At 37.5% G+C, this 18,515-nt stretch overlaps 1 protein-coding gene across 1 annotated transcript in view; it reads left to right on the forward strand.

Moving 5' to 3' along the window:
- The window catches only part of LOC129274321 (mucin-2-like), a 55,742-nt gene that overhangs the window by 4,281 nt on the left and 32,946 nt on the right, over positions 1-18,515 (forward strand). The window contains exons 7-25 of the mRNA XM_064108450.1: positions 742-985; positions 1,767-1,905; positions 3,152-3,457; positions 4,448-4,856; positions 5,576-5,813; positions 6,373-6,562; positions 6,862-6,959; positions 7,429-7,475; positions 8,486-8,827; positions 9,986-10,188; positions 10,720-10,847; positions 11,234-11,343; positions 13,603-13,743; positions 14,397-14,490; positions 15,418-15,464; positions 15,911-16,021; positions 16,485-16,601; positions 17,184-17,303; positions 18,159-18,308. Of these exons, the coding sequence (XP_063964520.1) occupies positions 742-985; positions 1,767-1,905; positions 3,152-3,457; positions 4,448-4,856; positions 5,576-5,813; positions 6,373-6,562; positions 6,862-6,959; positions 7,429-7,475; positions 8,486-8,827; positions 9,986-10,188; positions 10,720-10,847; positions 11,234-11,343; positions 13,603-13,743; positions 14,397-14,490; positions 15,418-15,464; positions 15,911-16,021; positions 16,485-16,601; positions 17,184-17,303; positions 18,159-18,308 (3,234 nt within the window). The remainder of the gene's footprint in view (positions 1-741; positions 986-1,766; positions 1,906-3,151; positions 3,458-4,447; positions 4,857-5,575; positions 5,814-6,372; positions 6,563-6,861; positions 6,960-7,428; positions 7,476-8,485; positions 8,828-9,985; positions 10,189-10,719; positions 10,848-11,233; positions 11,344-13,602; positions 13,744-14,396; positions 14,491-15,417; positions 15,465-15,910; positions 16,022-16,484; positions 16,602-17,183; positions 17,304-18,158; positions 18,309-18,515) is intronic.

The raw sequence follows: 18,515 nt of genomic DNA on the forward strand, positions 1-18,515 counted from the left end.
GTAGGGAAGCTGCATGATGAGGCCTGTCAGAATGATTTGTGCAGAAACTCCTGTGTCAATCTGTATTCACTCTTAATTTAGATTTAATGGGGAAAAAACTCATAGAAATATAGAACATACAGCAGAGATACATGTATGTTGCTGAGTTATCACTTTCTCTCTCAGAACTAGACAAGTCTTAACTTATTTTGAACATTCATTTTGTGCAATTTGACTTTGATTGGAATTAGTACTCTTCTTTTTCTGTGCATGACATTTAACATTTTAGGTACCCAGTATCACTTTTTTTAATGACCTAACTTAACTAAATAATTTTCCTTTATTGCTGAAAAAAAATTAACTGAGAATCTAATTATCCACTTTTGCTGAAAAACACTGTGGCCCGTATTCTGAAGTCGGGTTTAACTTAGACCATGATCTAACTCTGTGCTTAAATGATGGGAAGCCAAACATTTCAAAATGTTGTTTACAGTGAGTGCTCCTCATGTATACTGTGCTCTTTACTAATTCTTTAATGGTGAAGACAACTGTCATACTTATTCTTCTCAGGCTGTTAATAATGGTTTGGGAGTCAAATGAGCGGCCTGATACATTGAACCTCTATAGATTTATGTAACAACTGGCTTTCAATAGTTAAACCACAACTTAAAACAAGAGTTTAGATTAAACACAACTTCAGGATACGGGCCTGCGTATCCATGCTTATTAAATCCTGTTTTTTCCGACATTTGGCTTTCACAGCTAAGCAATGCCCTGACATCATGGAGTACAGTGACTGCAGTTCGCTCTGTCCAGTGACCTGCGAGGCTCAGGACCCAGTGGAGATGGCCAAACACTGTCCTGCAGACTGTGTCTCTGGATGCCAGTGTCCCGAGGGTACCGTCCTGGAAGGTGGACGTTGCATCACTGCTGACCAGTGCCCTTGTGTCCACAACAGGGAGAAGTACCCACCCGGAGGGACAGTGCGGTCAAAGTGTAATTTATGGTCAGTTCTGTATATATGCTAGTCCAATTTATAGTGAAATTAATTATCCTTATCTTTGTAAAAATGAAACTTGTAGCAGATCGACAAAATACATATATCTATTGCTAAAATATATTTTGAATGTTATGTAAATGTACATGTATAGATAGCCTTATGTAACATGACCAGGGTCCCGTAACACAAAGGTTAGGGATTAATCTTATTCTTGATTGCTACGATTTATTGTACAATGTAGCCAATGGAATCAAGCGTAGACAAATGTTCTACGATCATTGCTAAGCTTTGTGTTATGGGACCCTGGTGAGATTTAAACCTGCTCCTGAAACCAAGACTTCAGATTTTCCAAAATCATTCTCAATTAAGGATTATTTCATTATTTTTTTTTTTTTGGGGGGGGGATTGGGCAGTGGCGCAGTGCATCTCCTGGAAAACTATTTTTAATTCAGAAATCTAAATTTCCACTTCTGACTCTAAAATTACAAATGTATATCTTGTCTGTCATATTTTTAGAGAAAGTCTGTTCCCGACTTTTTACATTTTATCTGAATCCTGAATAAAATTTGGTCTTTTTTTGTTTTAGGACTGCTCTTCACTGAATAACGAAATCATCTTACAGACTTTTACCATTTTTAGAAATACCTCTCATTACTCTGATTTGATGATACTACTACATGTAAAGCAGGAATGTACAATGAGGGTTTAACTTTACAATGAATAGGATCGAGATGAATCACACCAAGTGGTTCTGAACCTCGTATTTCATTCTGTTTTCCTCCTATAGTACCTGTGAGGGCGGGCTTTGGGATTGTGAGAAGTCACTCTGTCAAGCCACCTGCCAATCAGTTGGTGATCCTCATTATCTAACCTTTGACAAGAGACAGTACAACTTCCAAGGAGGATGCCGATACATTTTAGTGGAGGTAGGTAACTTCTTCCTTTGCTATAGTAAGACTTCAGTAGCTATTTTGTGCATGACTTGGATCGCTATGTTGTAAGTGCTGTATTTAAATAGGACAGTTACGCAGTAGGGAACTGGTAGTCAGATATTAACCGGTTATTGCTTAGTTGATTGATACATCAGCATGGAATGTATCTAATTGAATATTGAAGGAGAAAGCAATGGTCGCAATGGAAGTACATGCTGAGTGGAACCCCATAGGGTCAGTGAAGAGGACAAAGAATGTGAAGACCCGTATGTTATTCTGATATAAGTTGAAATCTGGATAGTAATGATAATATAATAGGCATTTGTATAGCGCCATCTATCTAGAAACAATCTATTCCGAGGCGCATTATTATTATCATTATTACCCCGGCTTTAGCTTGAGCTGCCTTTCAGCACTCGTGCATTTAAGGAATTAATCCTACCGGGTACCCATTCACCTCACCTGTGTCGAGTGCAGCACAGTGTGGATAAATTTCTTGCTGAAGGGAAACACGCCATGCATGGCTAGGATTTGAATCCACGACCATCTGTTTGAAAGGCTAGAGTCAGAACCACTCATTGTTTCTAATAAACATTTCAATGACAGCTTATCACCTTCATCTCTTCATGTCTTGATCACAGCCTTGAATTTTTTATATTTTTAGACCTATATAGTCTACTTTTATATTGGGCATAAATGGAAAACAAAGGGCAGAATAAATATCCAAGTCCAATAACTGGAGCAATGAAGCCAGTCAATAAGGTATCCATGGCCATGCATTGCCGTTAATGCCCGTGCATTAAAGATAAATGCCAGTTGTAACGATTTCAAAATGAGTTCGTACAGAATCCAATGAAACGACCACCAAAGTGCTGTTTGTATAAATAAAAAATATGTGCCAAAGGATTCTGGAAGAAATTTAGTAATTGCTGAGAAATTAGCAAATAAGCACGGGATTCGGGTCAAGCGTCGGGCCGACATTCAAAGCAATAATAATACACTGTCCCACGTGCGCTTATCTGTGTTGGTGATCTTCAGTGTGAACATTTTTCAGCATAGATTTCAAGATTTCACAAAGTTCAGTTTATGTACCTGTACCAGATCTAGATCCTCGAGGATATAGTGACAATTAAGCCTGGTTTTACAGACTTTCTCGTGAAATCAGTGTTTACTGCAACTATTTTCATTTATCTTTAATTGAAGCCCTGTGATGAAAAATACCTTCATTGTTTCATGACAGGATTTTATTGAGCAATACCTCATGGTCCTTGCTGAGAACGTAGAATGCAACATGCGCTCTTCCAGGAAAGTGACCTGCACCAAATCTGCAACCGTCCTCGTCAACGGAACCAACCCGATTGACCTGAAGCAGGACCAGGTCGTGTTTGTCGACGGTCAGGAAACCATCCTGCCTTACACCAACGGAGAGGTGGTGGTGCGGAGAGCATCCTCCAAGTTTATCTTCGTGGAGGGTAATGGATTCTTGGTGAAGTGGGATGGTATCAACAGGCTCTATGTGACACTGTATCCTGAGTATATGAATAGGGTAGGTGGTCTTTACATGGATATCAATAACAGATGAAAGTCCATCTTTAATGTGTATACAGTACAAATGAAGTCCAATTAGTTAATCAATTTTAAGAGTTATTGTACAACGCCTACATGTACTTAGCTTGTTGTACGCGAGCAAATGGGAGACTGAATGTCAAACATTCGTACCGTTGCACTCACGACGTACCATCCAAAATGTACCGGCTTTAGGAGGTGACGTCACAATACAATTCAATTCATTGCGCTCAGTAAAATGAAGGTGCAATACGCGTATAGCCTGCTGGCTAAATGCGCAATGCTGCCCAAGCTGTGCGCTTGTGGGATTTTGCTTTTCGCTTTCAATATTTTTGCTCCCTTTTCATAGATTACTGCAAGGAAATACTCTTGATTATTATATTTTCGCTAGATTCCGAGGCATTGTACAACACAAATAGCGAATATTCTTATTGGTGCAATGGTGCGAGATTTCACATTCGGTGAAAGAAAGAGACGCTCTATTCAACTCGGCTTACACCTCGTTGAATAGATCGAGCCTCTTTCTTTCACCTTATACGAAATCTCGCACCATTGCACTCATGCTTATTTGCTAATTGTATAATGTAACTTAGATTTAGAAAAGAAAGACATTTTGATAAATGGATTGTACAATATGGATGTGGTGCAAAAATTTGTGGACATGAAATTATCCACCTATCATAGACCATCAGTTTTCTTTGTTTGCTGATTAATTTTAAAGAGCCGCGCTATTTTTAGATGGGGGTGCATTCATGACCCCAGTTCAACTCAGCATGCATTTACCATTATGGTATTGAAGCAAACATATGATGTGCATGTTATTGACGAAACTTTATTAGTGGACACTCGGAGTAGTTTTGACAAAGATTCTACCCATGTTAAAAATTTAATGAAATCGAATCCTGGACAATGATTGCTATTGCACCACTACATCCTTTAAGTCCTCATGCGAATTTCTGTAATTTCTTAGGTACGTGGTCTCTGTGGGACCTACGACCACAACCAGAACAACGACTTCATGACCCCTGCAGGCGACATCGAAACCAGCATCGTTGCCTTTGCCAACAAATTCGCCGTGGACCCCGATTGTCAGGAAACGGAAACCTCCCTCCCACTGTCTCCCTGCAGCCTCAACTCGCACATGGAGAGCTTTGCAGCCGAGAAGTGCGGGGTTATGAATAGCGATGCCTTCAGGCCGTGCCATGGGAGCGTGAGCCCGGATATGTACTACGATATGTGCCTGTATGATGTCTGTGGCTGTGATGCAGGAAACACCTTGGAGTGTCTCTGCGAGGTCATCGCAGGTTATGCCACTGATTGTGCTAATGAGGGAGTGTATGTGGAGTGGAGAGACCATCCATCCATATCTGAGTATTGCAGTAAGTTTTGCAAACTTGTCTTTATATGTTTTTTCCAATACTGTTCAAATTTTTGCCTTTTCTCTTCTTGAGGCAGAAGAGGCGGGGGGATGATGGAGATAACACATTGGGCACATGTCCCTTCTTTTTTATCAAATATGGAAGTGAATTTACTTTTGTGAGAAGTTCTCCCATTTTATAGTGGTAATCATTTTTTTTTCGGGGGGGTTGTTTTTGCTTGTCAAATTGTTTGCTTGCCAGAAAATTCTGAAAATATTTGACAAACATTCTGTGCCCCCTCATTTATGACTCTTGGATCCACCCCTGCTTATAGGAGTATAATGCGATATATTGCAACTCTGTGTTTAAAAGTGGCCAAAGAATAGTTTGAGGGAGTAGGCATAAGCTGAACAGGATGGATTTCATTTAACCTTATCCAGAATATGTTTTGTCTATTGCAGTTTTACACAATGCTGCACACATTGCTCCACATATTTGGGCCTCTTTAAACCAAAAAAAAAATTACTTCTTGAGGATTATCTTATGTAGTATTTTAAAATTATAATGGTATTTTCCTGTTGTATAGTGCTTGGTACATTGCATTAACTTCTGTAAGCACCTTTACAGGTATATTACCACCCCTGTCATTCGATCCAGGCTTGCTTGCATAAAATGTATGACTTTCTCCGCTCCCTGGGGAGCATTCCAGTTTATTAATAAATTTGTCTTTTTTTATGAAGGTGTGCAGTGTGACGGTGGTCAGGTCTACCAGCAGTGTGGGCCGACCTGCGGTCAGACATGTCGTGACCTCTCCGTGACCTGCCATGAGACGGACGAATGCGTTGAGGGATGCAATTGCCCTGACAATACCGTACTGGACGATGAAGGTAACTGCATCTCTCCAGTCAACTGCCCCTGCTACCATCAGGATCAGTCTTACCCAGCTGGATCACTCATTGAACAGATGTGTCAAAACTGGTATGTTGATGTCCTGGCTATTCCCTTTTGCGACAAATCTCTTTGCTTGGTTTTTTTCTGACGATAAAAAAAAACCCAAAGAAAAATAATTATTATGTTTGTAGAAAATATGAAGTCAGAATCAGAACTGTAAATGCAGAGAAGAGTGAAGGAATTGACAGTTTAACAATTTAATAAAGATTAATGGAAGTGTGAGGTGAATCTGGCTTGCCACCCAAGGTCAATGGAGACAAAACTGGCTTTAATACTTTGGACTTCTGTCTGACATAGCCATAAACCGTATCAACCAAGTAACCATTGTCATACACATTGGATGGTTAGGTCCCTAGTCTAAACTAGAATTTTAAACCACACCTCAATGGAATGTTGGTCCTTCATGATGTTTGTTCCATATTCGTAGCAATTATGAAGTACCGATTAATTTGTAAAATCAAATTATTTTGATTGGTGAATGGGTTGACAACTGGCACTCCATAATAGTGTGGTCTGAGTTAACCCAGGTTTAACTAAACCATGACTATCAGAATACCACTTATTGTGTTTTCTTTGCTCTTCTAAGCCTCTGTATCAATGGATCATTCCACTGCGAGGGGGAGAAATGCAACATCACTGACATGTGCCCAGAGAACCAACTCTATGACCAGCTAGCTCCAGGATGCCCCCAGACCTGTGAGAGTGTCGCCCATGGCTTCAGCTGCGGTGTGGACGCTGGGCCAGGGTGCATGTGCCCTGAAGGATATCTGCTCGATGTAAGTGAGGCAACGGAGATGCATGTTAATAGGGTAGCCACTTTATCTCTTATGAACTGTTCTGCTCTGCATAATATTATTACTCCCTTTCTCTTCACGGAGATGAGGAGGGCTGGGCTAGAAGGCAGAGGGTCCCATTTTTTTATTCTTTGGTATGGCAGGGCCAAGGACTGAATACACAACCTCATATTTCTAAGACAGGTGCCCTACCGATTGAGCCAACATGCACCATTAGAATCCACACTGCTTTAACTTACAATTTACTTTCCTTATGGCATTTTCACTATTGTCTCTTATAGGGAGAGTTATGTGTGCTGCCATCTGAGTGCCCTTGTTACCATGGAGACAGACGATATGAACAAGGGGAAATTGTTCACATCGATACATGCAATGAATGGTAAGCTTGAGATTTCAGGGACCAGAAGTTTGGTTGTTGGTTGCATGAGCTTTAGATGTATGTTGACAAATTTTAGGGAGAGATTCTAAGAACATATATGGAGGGTTAAAAGTTTGTGGTTCTCATAAGCAAACAATGTGCATACTTTGTGAGATGTATTAAACCTCGCAGCAGACTGAAAAATGACCTTTCAGAAACTTTGCAAATCAATAAATTGGCAGCAATCAACCTATTTTGAACCACCCATCCCCATTTTCTCTGTTTTGTATTTCACTTGAACTGTAGGAGCCATGATAATCTGTGAGCATTGCATCTTTTTGTATGAACTAGAAAACGGAAAAAATCATTTTAGAATAGACCCCCTCTTATGGGTCTGATGTACATGTACATACTTGTACATGTATTGTATGGAATTGCCCCTTGGTTTGTGCTTGTTTGTCAGATTCCTTTCTCATTTTTCTCTTTACAGTTACTGTAATGGTTCTCATTGGTATTGCACAGAGGATGACTGTCCAGGTATGAACATACACATTATTTGATTTTACCCATTGACTGGTTTTTGCAATTTTCCTCAACTGTTTTTATTTTTTGGCCCAGTATTTTAATTGTCTGTGTGGCAAGTTCCCGCAATTCTGCACAGTGTCCCTTGTCTGTGCTCACACGTAAAGGCGCGATTCTAGTAAAAGAAGATACGCAACGAACACAAGTTTTACACATGCAATACATAGACAGATATCTATTTAAAAATCTGACTCAAAATGTTGGAAAAATAATGAATTCTTTGGCACGTCATGTGACGGCCTCAAAATGCAGCCTTTCTCATCAAAATCCCTGAATCGCGTGCAAAGTGAATGGGTGTGCAGACATGGGGCATCATTTTTTGTTTGATAAGAAAATGACTGCCCAAGATATTTTCCAAGAAAATCATATATTTATATCTAGCACACTTACTCATAATAGTATAAGGAACATTATTGACTGAAAGATTTTTTTAAATTAAAAAAAAATCTTTAAAAAAATCTTAACTCAAATCGCTAGGTGCGCAGACTTGGGGGACCACCATCATACATGGAAAAGGGCCAATTTTAACAAGCTGTGGCTTCAATTAGGTTTTATTTATTCTTACCATGTATTTTATTTTCGTTTACATGTAATTTGTATTTGATGTTGGTTAAATGGAATGAGCCAAAAATTGAACACTGTTCAGAGATCACCTGAGTTCTGTAGGGAGCAGGTTAAATCATCAAGATACCGTGTTATTTTTTTTTACATTGTAGATTTATTTGAATGCTTCTTTGATTAATACTCTACTGATACCAAATCATAAAAAGAAATGAAGTGGTCCTTAAAATATTAACTGTGCTCACGTCTGCACATAAAACTGATCTTCCTTATGTCAAAGCAATTTTTCAGACCTGAACATGGTGATGGGTAACTTACCTGAAAGTTCTGTGATCGAAGTACAACTGCTTCCAATAGTTTTTAACAATATAGTCAGACCAGTTACTTTTGTTTGTTACATAAAGGCTTGTGCTCAGCTGTGGGTGAAGGTCACTACACCACCTTCGACGGCAAGAAGTACACTTTCACCGGTGACTGCCGCTACACCCTCGCTCAGGATGTCAATGGGACGTTCTCTATCGAGGTCGAGAACATCCAGTGTGGTTCCAGTGGCGTCACCTGCACCAGAGCTATTGAGATCATCTTTGAAGATGACTCCACCATATTCCTGGTCCGGGGAGGCGAGGTGACGGTGAACGGAGTCCCGGTCTCGCTGCCGAAGTACTATTCCGCCTGGAGCATAGAGCGATCTGGGTTCTTCTATGTCATTTTTGTGAACTTCGGATTGGAAGTCTTGTGGGACGGAGGTGAGGAAGGATTTGTAGCATCAAGCAAATGACAATACAATGCACTTTATATAAGTTGTATGAGTATCCCTTATAAAAGGAATCTGCACAATTCTCGCTACCCCAAATAGGAACAAAAATCTCATAATGCGCGAGACGAGATAATTTTCACTCCGTCGGGTCGTCATCACCACTTCCGGTTCAGAGTCATGCTCGCGCGAGGTTTGTGATACTGAGTTTTCCACCACGCTGAAATCGATGCAAATCAGCGTAATATGTACAGATTATAATACTTTTTATTTAATTTGGTCAGTTTTGATTCCATTTGAATTATAAATAAAAAATATATTACACGTGAAAATAATTTTTATTCATGTTTTTATTTGGTTATAAAAAAAAGTAAAAAAAAAATGAATATCTTAAAATTATGCATTTAGCGACCGGCCTGACATCACGATCGTATTCGATCGACTAGACGCTAAATATATACAGCATTCATTCCGTTAAAGTTTTTCGTCGACCACAAAATGGATTAAAAATCAGTTTTGGAACTTAAAAAAATCTTAACTGACAGAGGAATACCGTGCAATGGAAAGCGTCGGGCAGAATTGGTGACTTTAGCAGAAAACGCCGTTAGACTGTATCGTGAAAGAGAGGGTTGTGATCACGAACTTTCCGAGCGAAAGCGACATTGTGTTGTTGCGCATGACGGCACTGTTGATCTAAATGGCAAAACAGAGCATTGGACTTCCGAGCAGGAAGTTGTAATACCGAAAAGCTATCCCATAATGCAATGCGCGTTATAGGGATTTTCCCGGATCTCGGCGAAATCGCTATTTGGGGTAGCGAGAATTGATTAGTTCAAAAGACATCATGATCTTTATTAAATGATTACATATAATTGAGAACTTACATGTGATCAGCTAATTCTTACTGTCTTTCTTGTCCAATTCATTGATTATTATTAATATATACATTGTAAAACAGGTAATATGCTCTGTTTTGGCAATAAATTGAATTACATTTGTCTTCACTCTTTCCTTTCCGAGCAGTCCTAACAATGGCTATAATTTCAGGATTACATAAAGTGTACTTTGTGTGAATAATTATTTCTAATACCCTCCACACTGATAATTATTTTATTTATATTGTATTCTGTCAATGTATTATCAACCACAGGCACCAGAATCTATGTCTCGGTTACTCCAGACTTTGAACAGCGCCTCTCTGGTCTGTGTGGCAACTTTGATGGGGATCAGGAGAACGATTTCACAGCTCGTAATGGTGCGGTAGAGCACAGCAGTGATAACTTTGCTAACAGCTGGAAAGTTAGCAGCGGTTGCCCAGAACTCTACAAAGAAGACCTCATACACCCCTGCAGGGTAAGCTCTGTGACCAATCTTGATGAAAAAACCTCACTTTATCTGCACAGCATAAGTTTGGAGAAAAAATTGTTGAGTTTTTATTGGGCAAATCCATAAATAATCCCTCTTTTTGTGCATCCTCATTTTCTAAATTTTTTGTCACTTTAGAAATACTCAAGCCATGAAGTAGAAAACCTACACAATTCATGCCAGGAAAGAACCAGATACCCATATAGGGTGTTGGAAAAACATGCATCCTTTATACAGTATTGCTATAATATGCATAGAAGGTCTGCTTTCACATTGTGCGATCTTCTGGGATGTGGTTTTGATTAAAAATTTTCGTTTTTCAGATCTAATTTGATTCAGGTTGTAAATGATCGTGCAAATATGATGTATATGAATTTTGAGCAAGCTTAGCATGACTTAAACGAATAATGGCCAGTTTTCAATCATAAATGATTGGACTACTACTCGGACTATTCTTTGCTGTACTCAATAATGCTAGTTTGAAAGTTTTGAATACAAATCTTTTTTTTTTTTATGCAGGTGAATAGTCATCGTGAAGCTTGGGCTCAACGTCGATGTAGCATCCTCATGTCTAGAACGTTTGCACCATGCCATTCTGTGGTTGATCCAGAGACTTATCTTGCAAATTGTATCTATGATTCCTGTGGGTGAGTTTATACTCAGTTAAACACTTTATTAACTGGCCCCCAAGTTTGCACAGTGCCCTTTTCAGTGCATACACATATCTGAATGATTCTAATCAATTGAGATATGCAAAAAAAAAACTTTCTCTCAGATAGGCATGCATGGTACTACAAGTGATTGGCCTGAACATTTCTCCTTTTTTAAATAGGGGAAAATTTGGAAGAGAAATCCATTACCAGAATTTTTTTATGGTATTCATCCTAAATATATGGCTTACATAAATTGTTTCTACATTTCCCATAACTTTGATTTCTTTAATAGCAGGAATGTCAGAAGACAGGGAACATTCATATAATAAGATTGTCATTAATCCTATCATAACATATTTCGTTTATCTGTTTTCCACTAGATGTGACTTGGGCGGTGACTGTGAATGTCTGTGTACAGCTATTGCAGTGTATGCCATGGAATGCTCAAGACATGGATTTGATATCAGATGGAGGTCCCAAGATTTATGTGGTAAGTATCCACATGAATGCAATCAATCCATAAATGCAATCAGTCCAGTATTTTGATATCTAACAAAGATAGCATTGAGGGAATAGCTGATCATGTATGTAGGGAGCATCGTGGTCTAGTGGTTAAGACTGTCGTCCTTCAATCTGAAGGATGTGGGTTCTATTCCAAGCCATGGCAGCAAGAAATTTACCCATATTGTGCTGCACTCAACCCAGGTAAATTGGTAGCGACAGGAAGTATTCCTAAAAAAATTGTGCACACCGGATTGGTAGACCAGCTTAGCCGGTAATATAGGAGCACCTTGAGCACCTAGCAAGGTGGATATGTACGCTATACAAATCCTATATTATTTTTTATTTATTTTTTCCATAAAAAATCATGTACATGTAGGTGTTAATGTCCCAGGGTCTACGCTATTGTATTTTGGTGGGATAGGAACGGGGTAGGGGTGTATTAGTGGTGCAAGAGGACCAAAATGACATTTATATATCAGATGGAGGTCTCCTGATTTATGTACTAGGTATTTCTTAGAAGTTAAGCTGAAGGAGGTCATGGTCACAGGGTCAGCACCTTGGTAGATAAGATACAGTATATCCATATCTACCAAAGATAGCATTTTAGGTTACATGCATGTATATTTAGTCCTATATTTGTCAGCCCATGTTTGGCAATGACTCTTCTTAGACAAAGATAGCAATGAAGGTCATATATGGTCGTGTAACTGGAGTCCCATGTTTGATTATGACTCTTTTTCAATCCATTATATTGATAGATCTATGTAACAAAGGTAGCATTGAGGGAATATCTAGTCTTGTATCGTATCAAAGTCACATGTGTGACTTTAACTCTTTTTCAATCCAGTATATTGATATCTAACAAAAGTACATGTAGCATTGAGGGAATATCTAGTCTTGTATCATATTTAAGTCATATGTTTGACTCTGACTCTTTTTCAATCCAGTATATCGATAGATCTTTGTAACAAAGATAGCATTGAGGGAATATCTAGTCTTGTATCGTATTAAAGTCACATATTTGACTCTGACTCTTATTCAATCCAGTATATTGATATCTAACAAAGATAGCATTGAGGGAATATCTAGTCATTTATCATACTAAAGCCACATTTTTTATTGACTCTTTTTCAATCCATTATATCGATAGATCTATGTAACAAAGATAGCATTGAAGGAATATCTAGTCTTGTATCATATCAAAGTCATATGTTTTACTATGACTTTTTTTAATCCACTTTGTCCATATCTTACAAAGATAACATTGAGGGAATGTTGAGTCTTGTATCATATTAAAGTCACATATTTGAGTCTTGACTATTTTTTTTAGATCCACTATTTTCATATCTAACAAAGATAAAACTGGAGGTATTATCTAGTCACACATATGCAATAACATGTTTGACTACGACTCCACTATAGATCAAGTATGTCCACATCTAACAAAGATAGCATTTAAGATAATATCTAGTCACATACTGTACTGTATCATTTGTCAAATATTTGATTATGACCTTTTTAAGTTCCAGTATGTCCATATCTAACAAAGATAGCAATGGGAGTTATATTTAGTCATTTGACATGTTTGCCTTTGACCCAATTTAGACCTATTACTTCTTGCAGAGATACATGTAGCCTTGAAGACAATAACACATAACTGTAGTATCATGTTTGAATATGAATTGTTTAATTCCATTAAGGATATTAATTCCTTGCAAAGAAAGCATTAAAGATAACATATACATGTATATAGTCATTAATATCTCTAAGCTTATATTTTGCTATGAATTTTTGAATGATCTATGCATATTTATATCTAATAAATACAGCATTGAAGGTAATTTATCCAGTCAATTTACATCTCATCACATTTATAAAAACTAATCTAGATACACTTTTGATTATGAATTTGTGGTATTTGGAATATTCATAATTTTCACAAATAATTGAAATCAATAACTCATCTTGATATGTCCCTATCAATTTCGGTAATGTAGCATATTTTTTTCTTGCAAAGAAAGCAATGAAAGTATTATTTTGTGATGTATCTTTAGTCTTATCACAACTATTATTACAACTATAACTCTTTATATAATCTGGCATATCTGATGTACATGTATATACCTGAATGCATTATACATTTATTGTCTATGACTGGTAATATATAAAAAACATTTGCTCTAACATTAATTTAAATCTATTTCTGTTAATGATAAACTCCTCTATTTCTGTTGGTAAAATGCAGCTGTTCAATGCGACGCTGGATATGAGTACAATACTTGTGGTTCAACGGCTATTGATACCTGTGCATCTTTTGACCGAGATCAAATAGGATTTGGAAACTGTGCAGAGGGATGTCATTGCCCCAACGGAACCTTGTCTGAAGGTAATGCTCATCCTCATTTATTCAATTAGCATTTTCTCTCTTATGAAGGTTTACTATTTCTCATGCAATGATGACGCTCCTCATCACTTTTTTCTATCTTGAACAGAGGTTCCTCATTCACAACCATCTTACTTACTTTTTTCTTTACCATGTCTTTCCATGTAATCTCTGGGGGCCGTTTCATAAAGTTGTTCTTGAGTTAAGGGCACCTTTAGGAACGACTGGTGAACCTTTCTTACGCGCAAAACCATCGCCAATAAATATACCATTTACCACAAGAAAGGATAATCAGTAAAGTCATTCTTAACTTACGAACAGCTTTATGAAACATCCACCTGGGGTCCGTTGCAGAAGAGTTGCGTTTAAACACAAGTCAAGAAATCAATCGCAAGTCCCAAATGCGCGCTGTTGATTGGTTGAAAATAAAGTTGCACATGATTTTTAGAGTTGCGATTGATTGCAACTCTTTCCGCAACGGGCCCCAGGTCTATTTTTCTTTTACTAACCACTTGCACCATTTTTTCACTTTGAATTAAATTCGGAATCTGAAAATGTTAATGTCATTTATGATATACTTATTAATGTCATCATTATTCCAAGTTATCAGTCATTGTGTGATATTAAAATCTGTTTAAATGTTAAAATCTTGACAGATGGTGAATGTATTGCCAATGTTGAATGTCCATGTCACCAGGATGGTATTGAATATGCTGCAGGGACTGTTACCTCAATCAATTGTCAGAACTGGTGAGTTGAAACTGCATATCCATTACAAAAACATCCAACCTACATGGGTTTCTTTTATCTCTGGCATGGCATTAAGGCACTCGACAAAAACCTTTGCTGATTTCAAATGCAGGAACCCGCCAAGAATTTATACAGCGGCTTTTCTTTCATTTCCTACTTCCTTGTCTCGAAATGCTAACATTAAAGGATTGGCAGGGAGATTTTATAAGTACATGTAACTGTTGAATTTTATTATATGAACAGTTGATTCACATTTGCTTGTAGCCCACTTTGTGAACATGATGTGAGGCATTATGTTCTTTCCGTGGTTGCCCTTTTCAAATAAATGAAATTGAAATATTTAGGCAATATGACTACCACTGTCCCCTTGATTTTTCTAGATATAAAAAATGACAGTGAAAGCATTCTCTCTTTATTTTGCACTTTCGTTTTTATCACATTCCATGCTGTTATTTTCAAAATTCATCATACTGTATTTCATGTGCTGTTAATTCTCCTCTACTTCTTGACCAATTACATTATTGCAAAACTTATCACCATGTATTGACGTACATTGAGTCTCCACCATACAACTGTATCTTTGATCTTATGGCCCGTATTCTGAAGTCGGGTTTAAGTTAAACTCAGGTTTAAAGTTGTGGTGTAAGTATGGGAAGCCAAAAGTATCAAATTTTTTTATTAAGTTGTATGTTTCTTATGTTTACTGTGCTCTTTCCTGATACATCGATGGTGGACACAATCATCTATTTATACTTCCTAGACAATAATGAATGATTTGAGAGCCAAATGAGCTGAAGTATGATATCTCTACTGTTAGTGATTTATGTAACAATTGGCTATCCATACTTAAACCACAACTTTAAACCTGAGTTTAAGTTAAACCCGACTTCAGAATACGGGCCTATGTGTTTATAATGTCATTTTCAGTACCTGTCATGCTGGGACTATGGAGTGCACAGGAGAACCTTGTGAAGGTATGCAGGAATCATGCTTAACTTTTGTTCTTAACTTTATTTTTAATCACAACTTAACATATTTATATTTGTGTAGTATTATGATAATGCTTTTACAACAACATGTTATTACAGGAGACTGCTAATATTTCCATAAAGGTTTATTATGATTTTCACGTTTGATGAATTCATCTTTAACCACCTGAATCAAGCAGGCAATTCATCAGATTTTTTAATGTAAATACCTAATTTTCACCACATTCAACAACAAATACCAAATTAGCCATTCATCTGCAGTTATTTTCATTCTTATTTTTAAAGATTAACATCTTTTGTCAATTCTTACATTTATTCCTGTAATCTAAATGTCAAATGTCTCAAATTCTTGTGCAAACTTCCAAAACTTACATGTATGTATAGATTCTTATGTAAAATCTTAAATATGGTTTTGTGTGTTTTCCCCACAGTAACATGTGGCATTCTAGAATTCATGTGTGATAGTGGACTATGTATTCCTATGGGCTGGTTATGTGATGGCCTTGATGACTGTGGAGATGGCACAGATGAAACAGATTGCAGTAAGTTTAATTCAGTCGTCAATTTAAGTACATCTTAACATTACATTACCATACTACACCTTCATCTACTTTAATGTAAAGTTGAAAACGATCATAATGTGCTCTTTCACTTTTCATTTCCATATAGTTATGATTGATTGGATCAATTGTAACTCTTTGTAAGACAGGGCCCAGAAATTATGTTTGGTCACCCCACAATGTTGTTGGTATTCTATGAACCAGGCAAATGTTTTTTTTTATTTATTTTCGGGGGCTACTTTCCACAACCAATTGCCTAAATCTGTGACCTTGGATAAACCTCACCATTGCAGTGGATTTGGAATGTTGGGGGCTCTTTTTTATTTTCCAGGGCTCTTTTGAGTATTACAAGGGCAACATTGCCCTGAGCCCCCTTGTATTTTCCCTGCTTTGAGCTAGATATCACACAGTATTTAAAAACATAAACACTCTTTCATTTTCTCAGCCTTTGAATGTGATCCTGATGAATTCCAGTGTGTAAGCAGTGGTCTGTGTATTGATGGTAACTTCTACTGTGATGGAACACAGGATTGTACAGATTCCTCCGATGAAATCGGATGTGGTAAGTGGAAACGGGTCCCATTCAAGCCTGTATGAATGCAATGAACCTACCTCAGAGGCTCTCATGACACTGTTTCACCAAGTGGTTGCATGTTACTGGTACAAACCTTGCCACCTGGCACTGACAAGTGCTGGGTCTGGCTTGATTGAGCTTGATTAAAACAAGTGAAAAAAATGATATTTTCCCAAGTTTTGAAGTTTATGTTTGACCCGCGTAGCACACAATTTACTAGTATGAACATTTTTCTTCATTTACATTATACTCATATCCTTTAATAGATATATATATTATATATATAGCTTATATTTCACTTATTGATGGTGATATATACATGTAATTGGTTATATCTTCTTGGGTGCTAATCAGTTCCTCATTCATACATGTAGCACAAGAAGCTATCACCAGTCTTGCATGAAATCGTTCATAACTTAGGAATATTTTTATTAAACCCCTCCCAGCTCTGTTACAAGCACATGTATTTAATGATGTCCCATGAAACGCACTACACTCTACATGTATGTTATCATGTTTATGTTTCATAATAAAATTATTCTTCCATCTTCTCTTTTTATCTCTTTCAAGTCGTGACATGTGGGCCAGAAGAATTCATGTGTGAAGATGGTCTCTGTATTCCCAAATCATTTGTATGTGACGGTGACTTTGACTGTAGTGACGGTGATGCAACCGATGAAGATAACTGTGGTAAGATGATTTACAAGGCTTTATAAACTAGTGATGACAATCATAATAGATTCCCCTCTGTAAAGTGCTCTGTGTACTTTACAAGAAATTTTTAAAGAAATCGACAAGAATTGAGCAGACATGTTTATTTTTTTATTTTTTTAAGTTCAAGAATTTAAACAGTTTTGAATGTTTTAAAGAAGGCTGTTCCATAACTTGATAAGTGGACAATGATCTTTACCCCATGTTTTGATAACTTTGGGGGTAAAAAGAGAATTAGAGGAATGTAAGAATTTTGATGGGGTGTACCTTTTAATTAATGACATGAGGTACTGTGGAGAAGAACCATGCGCACAGTGGATTAATTTTAAAAAAAATCTTTAATATGAGACAATCAGTTGTAGAATGAGACGATCAACTTACAATTTATGTGTTTCATAATACATGTGCCCATGTTGCGCCTTTATTGTGACGTCACTCCTCTGCATTTATTCCCGAGAGATTGGTTGACCAAAGTGCAACAATGAAATTCATCAATCACTGTGTTTTGCTTTCAAAGTGATTATAAACCTTGTTTAAACATTGCAGTGGTTCTGACGTTACTCCGACATATTATTTCTGAGAAATTGTTTGACCGAAAATGTATCGGTGCAATGCATAAATGTGTTTTGCTCTGTAAATTATTACAAACCTCATTTAAAAACTGCAGTGTTTCTGTCCCTCACCCCCTTTAATGCTACCCTTAAATCACAAATTGATTACCTCAACTAGCTTGTATGTAGAAGAGAAAGATACCTTGGTCATTTGAATATATTGGAAGACATGACATACTTTATGATTAATGCCACAAGTTTCAATATCCCTCCTTCTGTCCAGTGACTCCAAGCCCGACTCCGTCTAAGAATGTTACATGCGCATCCGACCAATTCACATGTGACAATGGCCTGTGTGTTTCCGGTGGTAATGACAGCGTAGTTTGCGACGGGATAAATGACTGCGGTGATATGTCAGATGAGAGCTATTGTGGTAAGTCAATTTAAGTTCTTGTTATGTCCCATCGACTGTCCCTTAAGGTGCTGTCAAATCAGGAGTGTGTTTTGCAAGAGTCAAGTGTGACTCGGAGTCATGCTTGAATGCCAACGCGCACATGATATGTAACACACAATCTTTGTGATTTACATGCAGTAGTGCGCGTCCTCCTCGCATGATTTGATCAATACGATTGTGCCTTTT

This window comes from Lytechinus pictus, chromosome 13, assembly GCF_037042905.1.
Source record: "Lytechinus pictus isolate F3 Inbred chromosome 13, Lp3.0, whole genome shotgun sequence".
NCBI classification, from domain to species: Eukaryota; Metazoa; Echinodermata; class Echinoidea; order Temnopleuroida; family Toxopneustidae; genus Lytechinus; species Lytechinus pictus.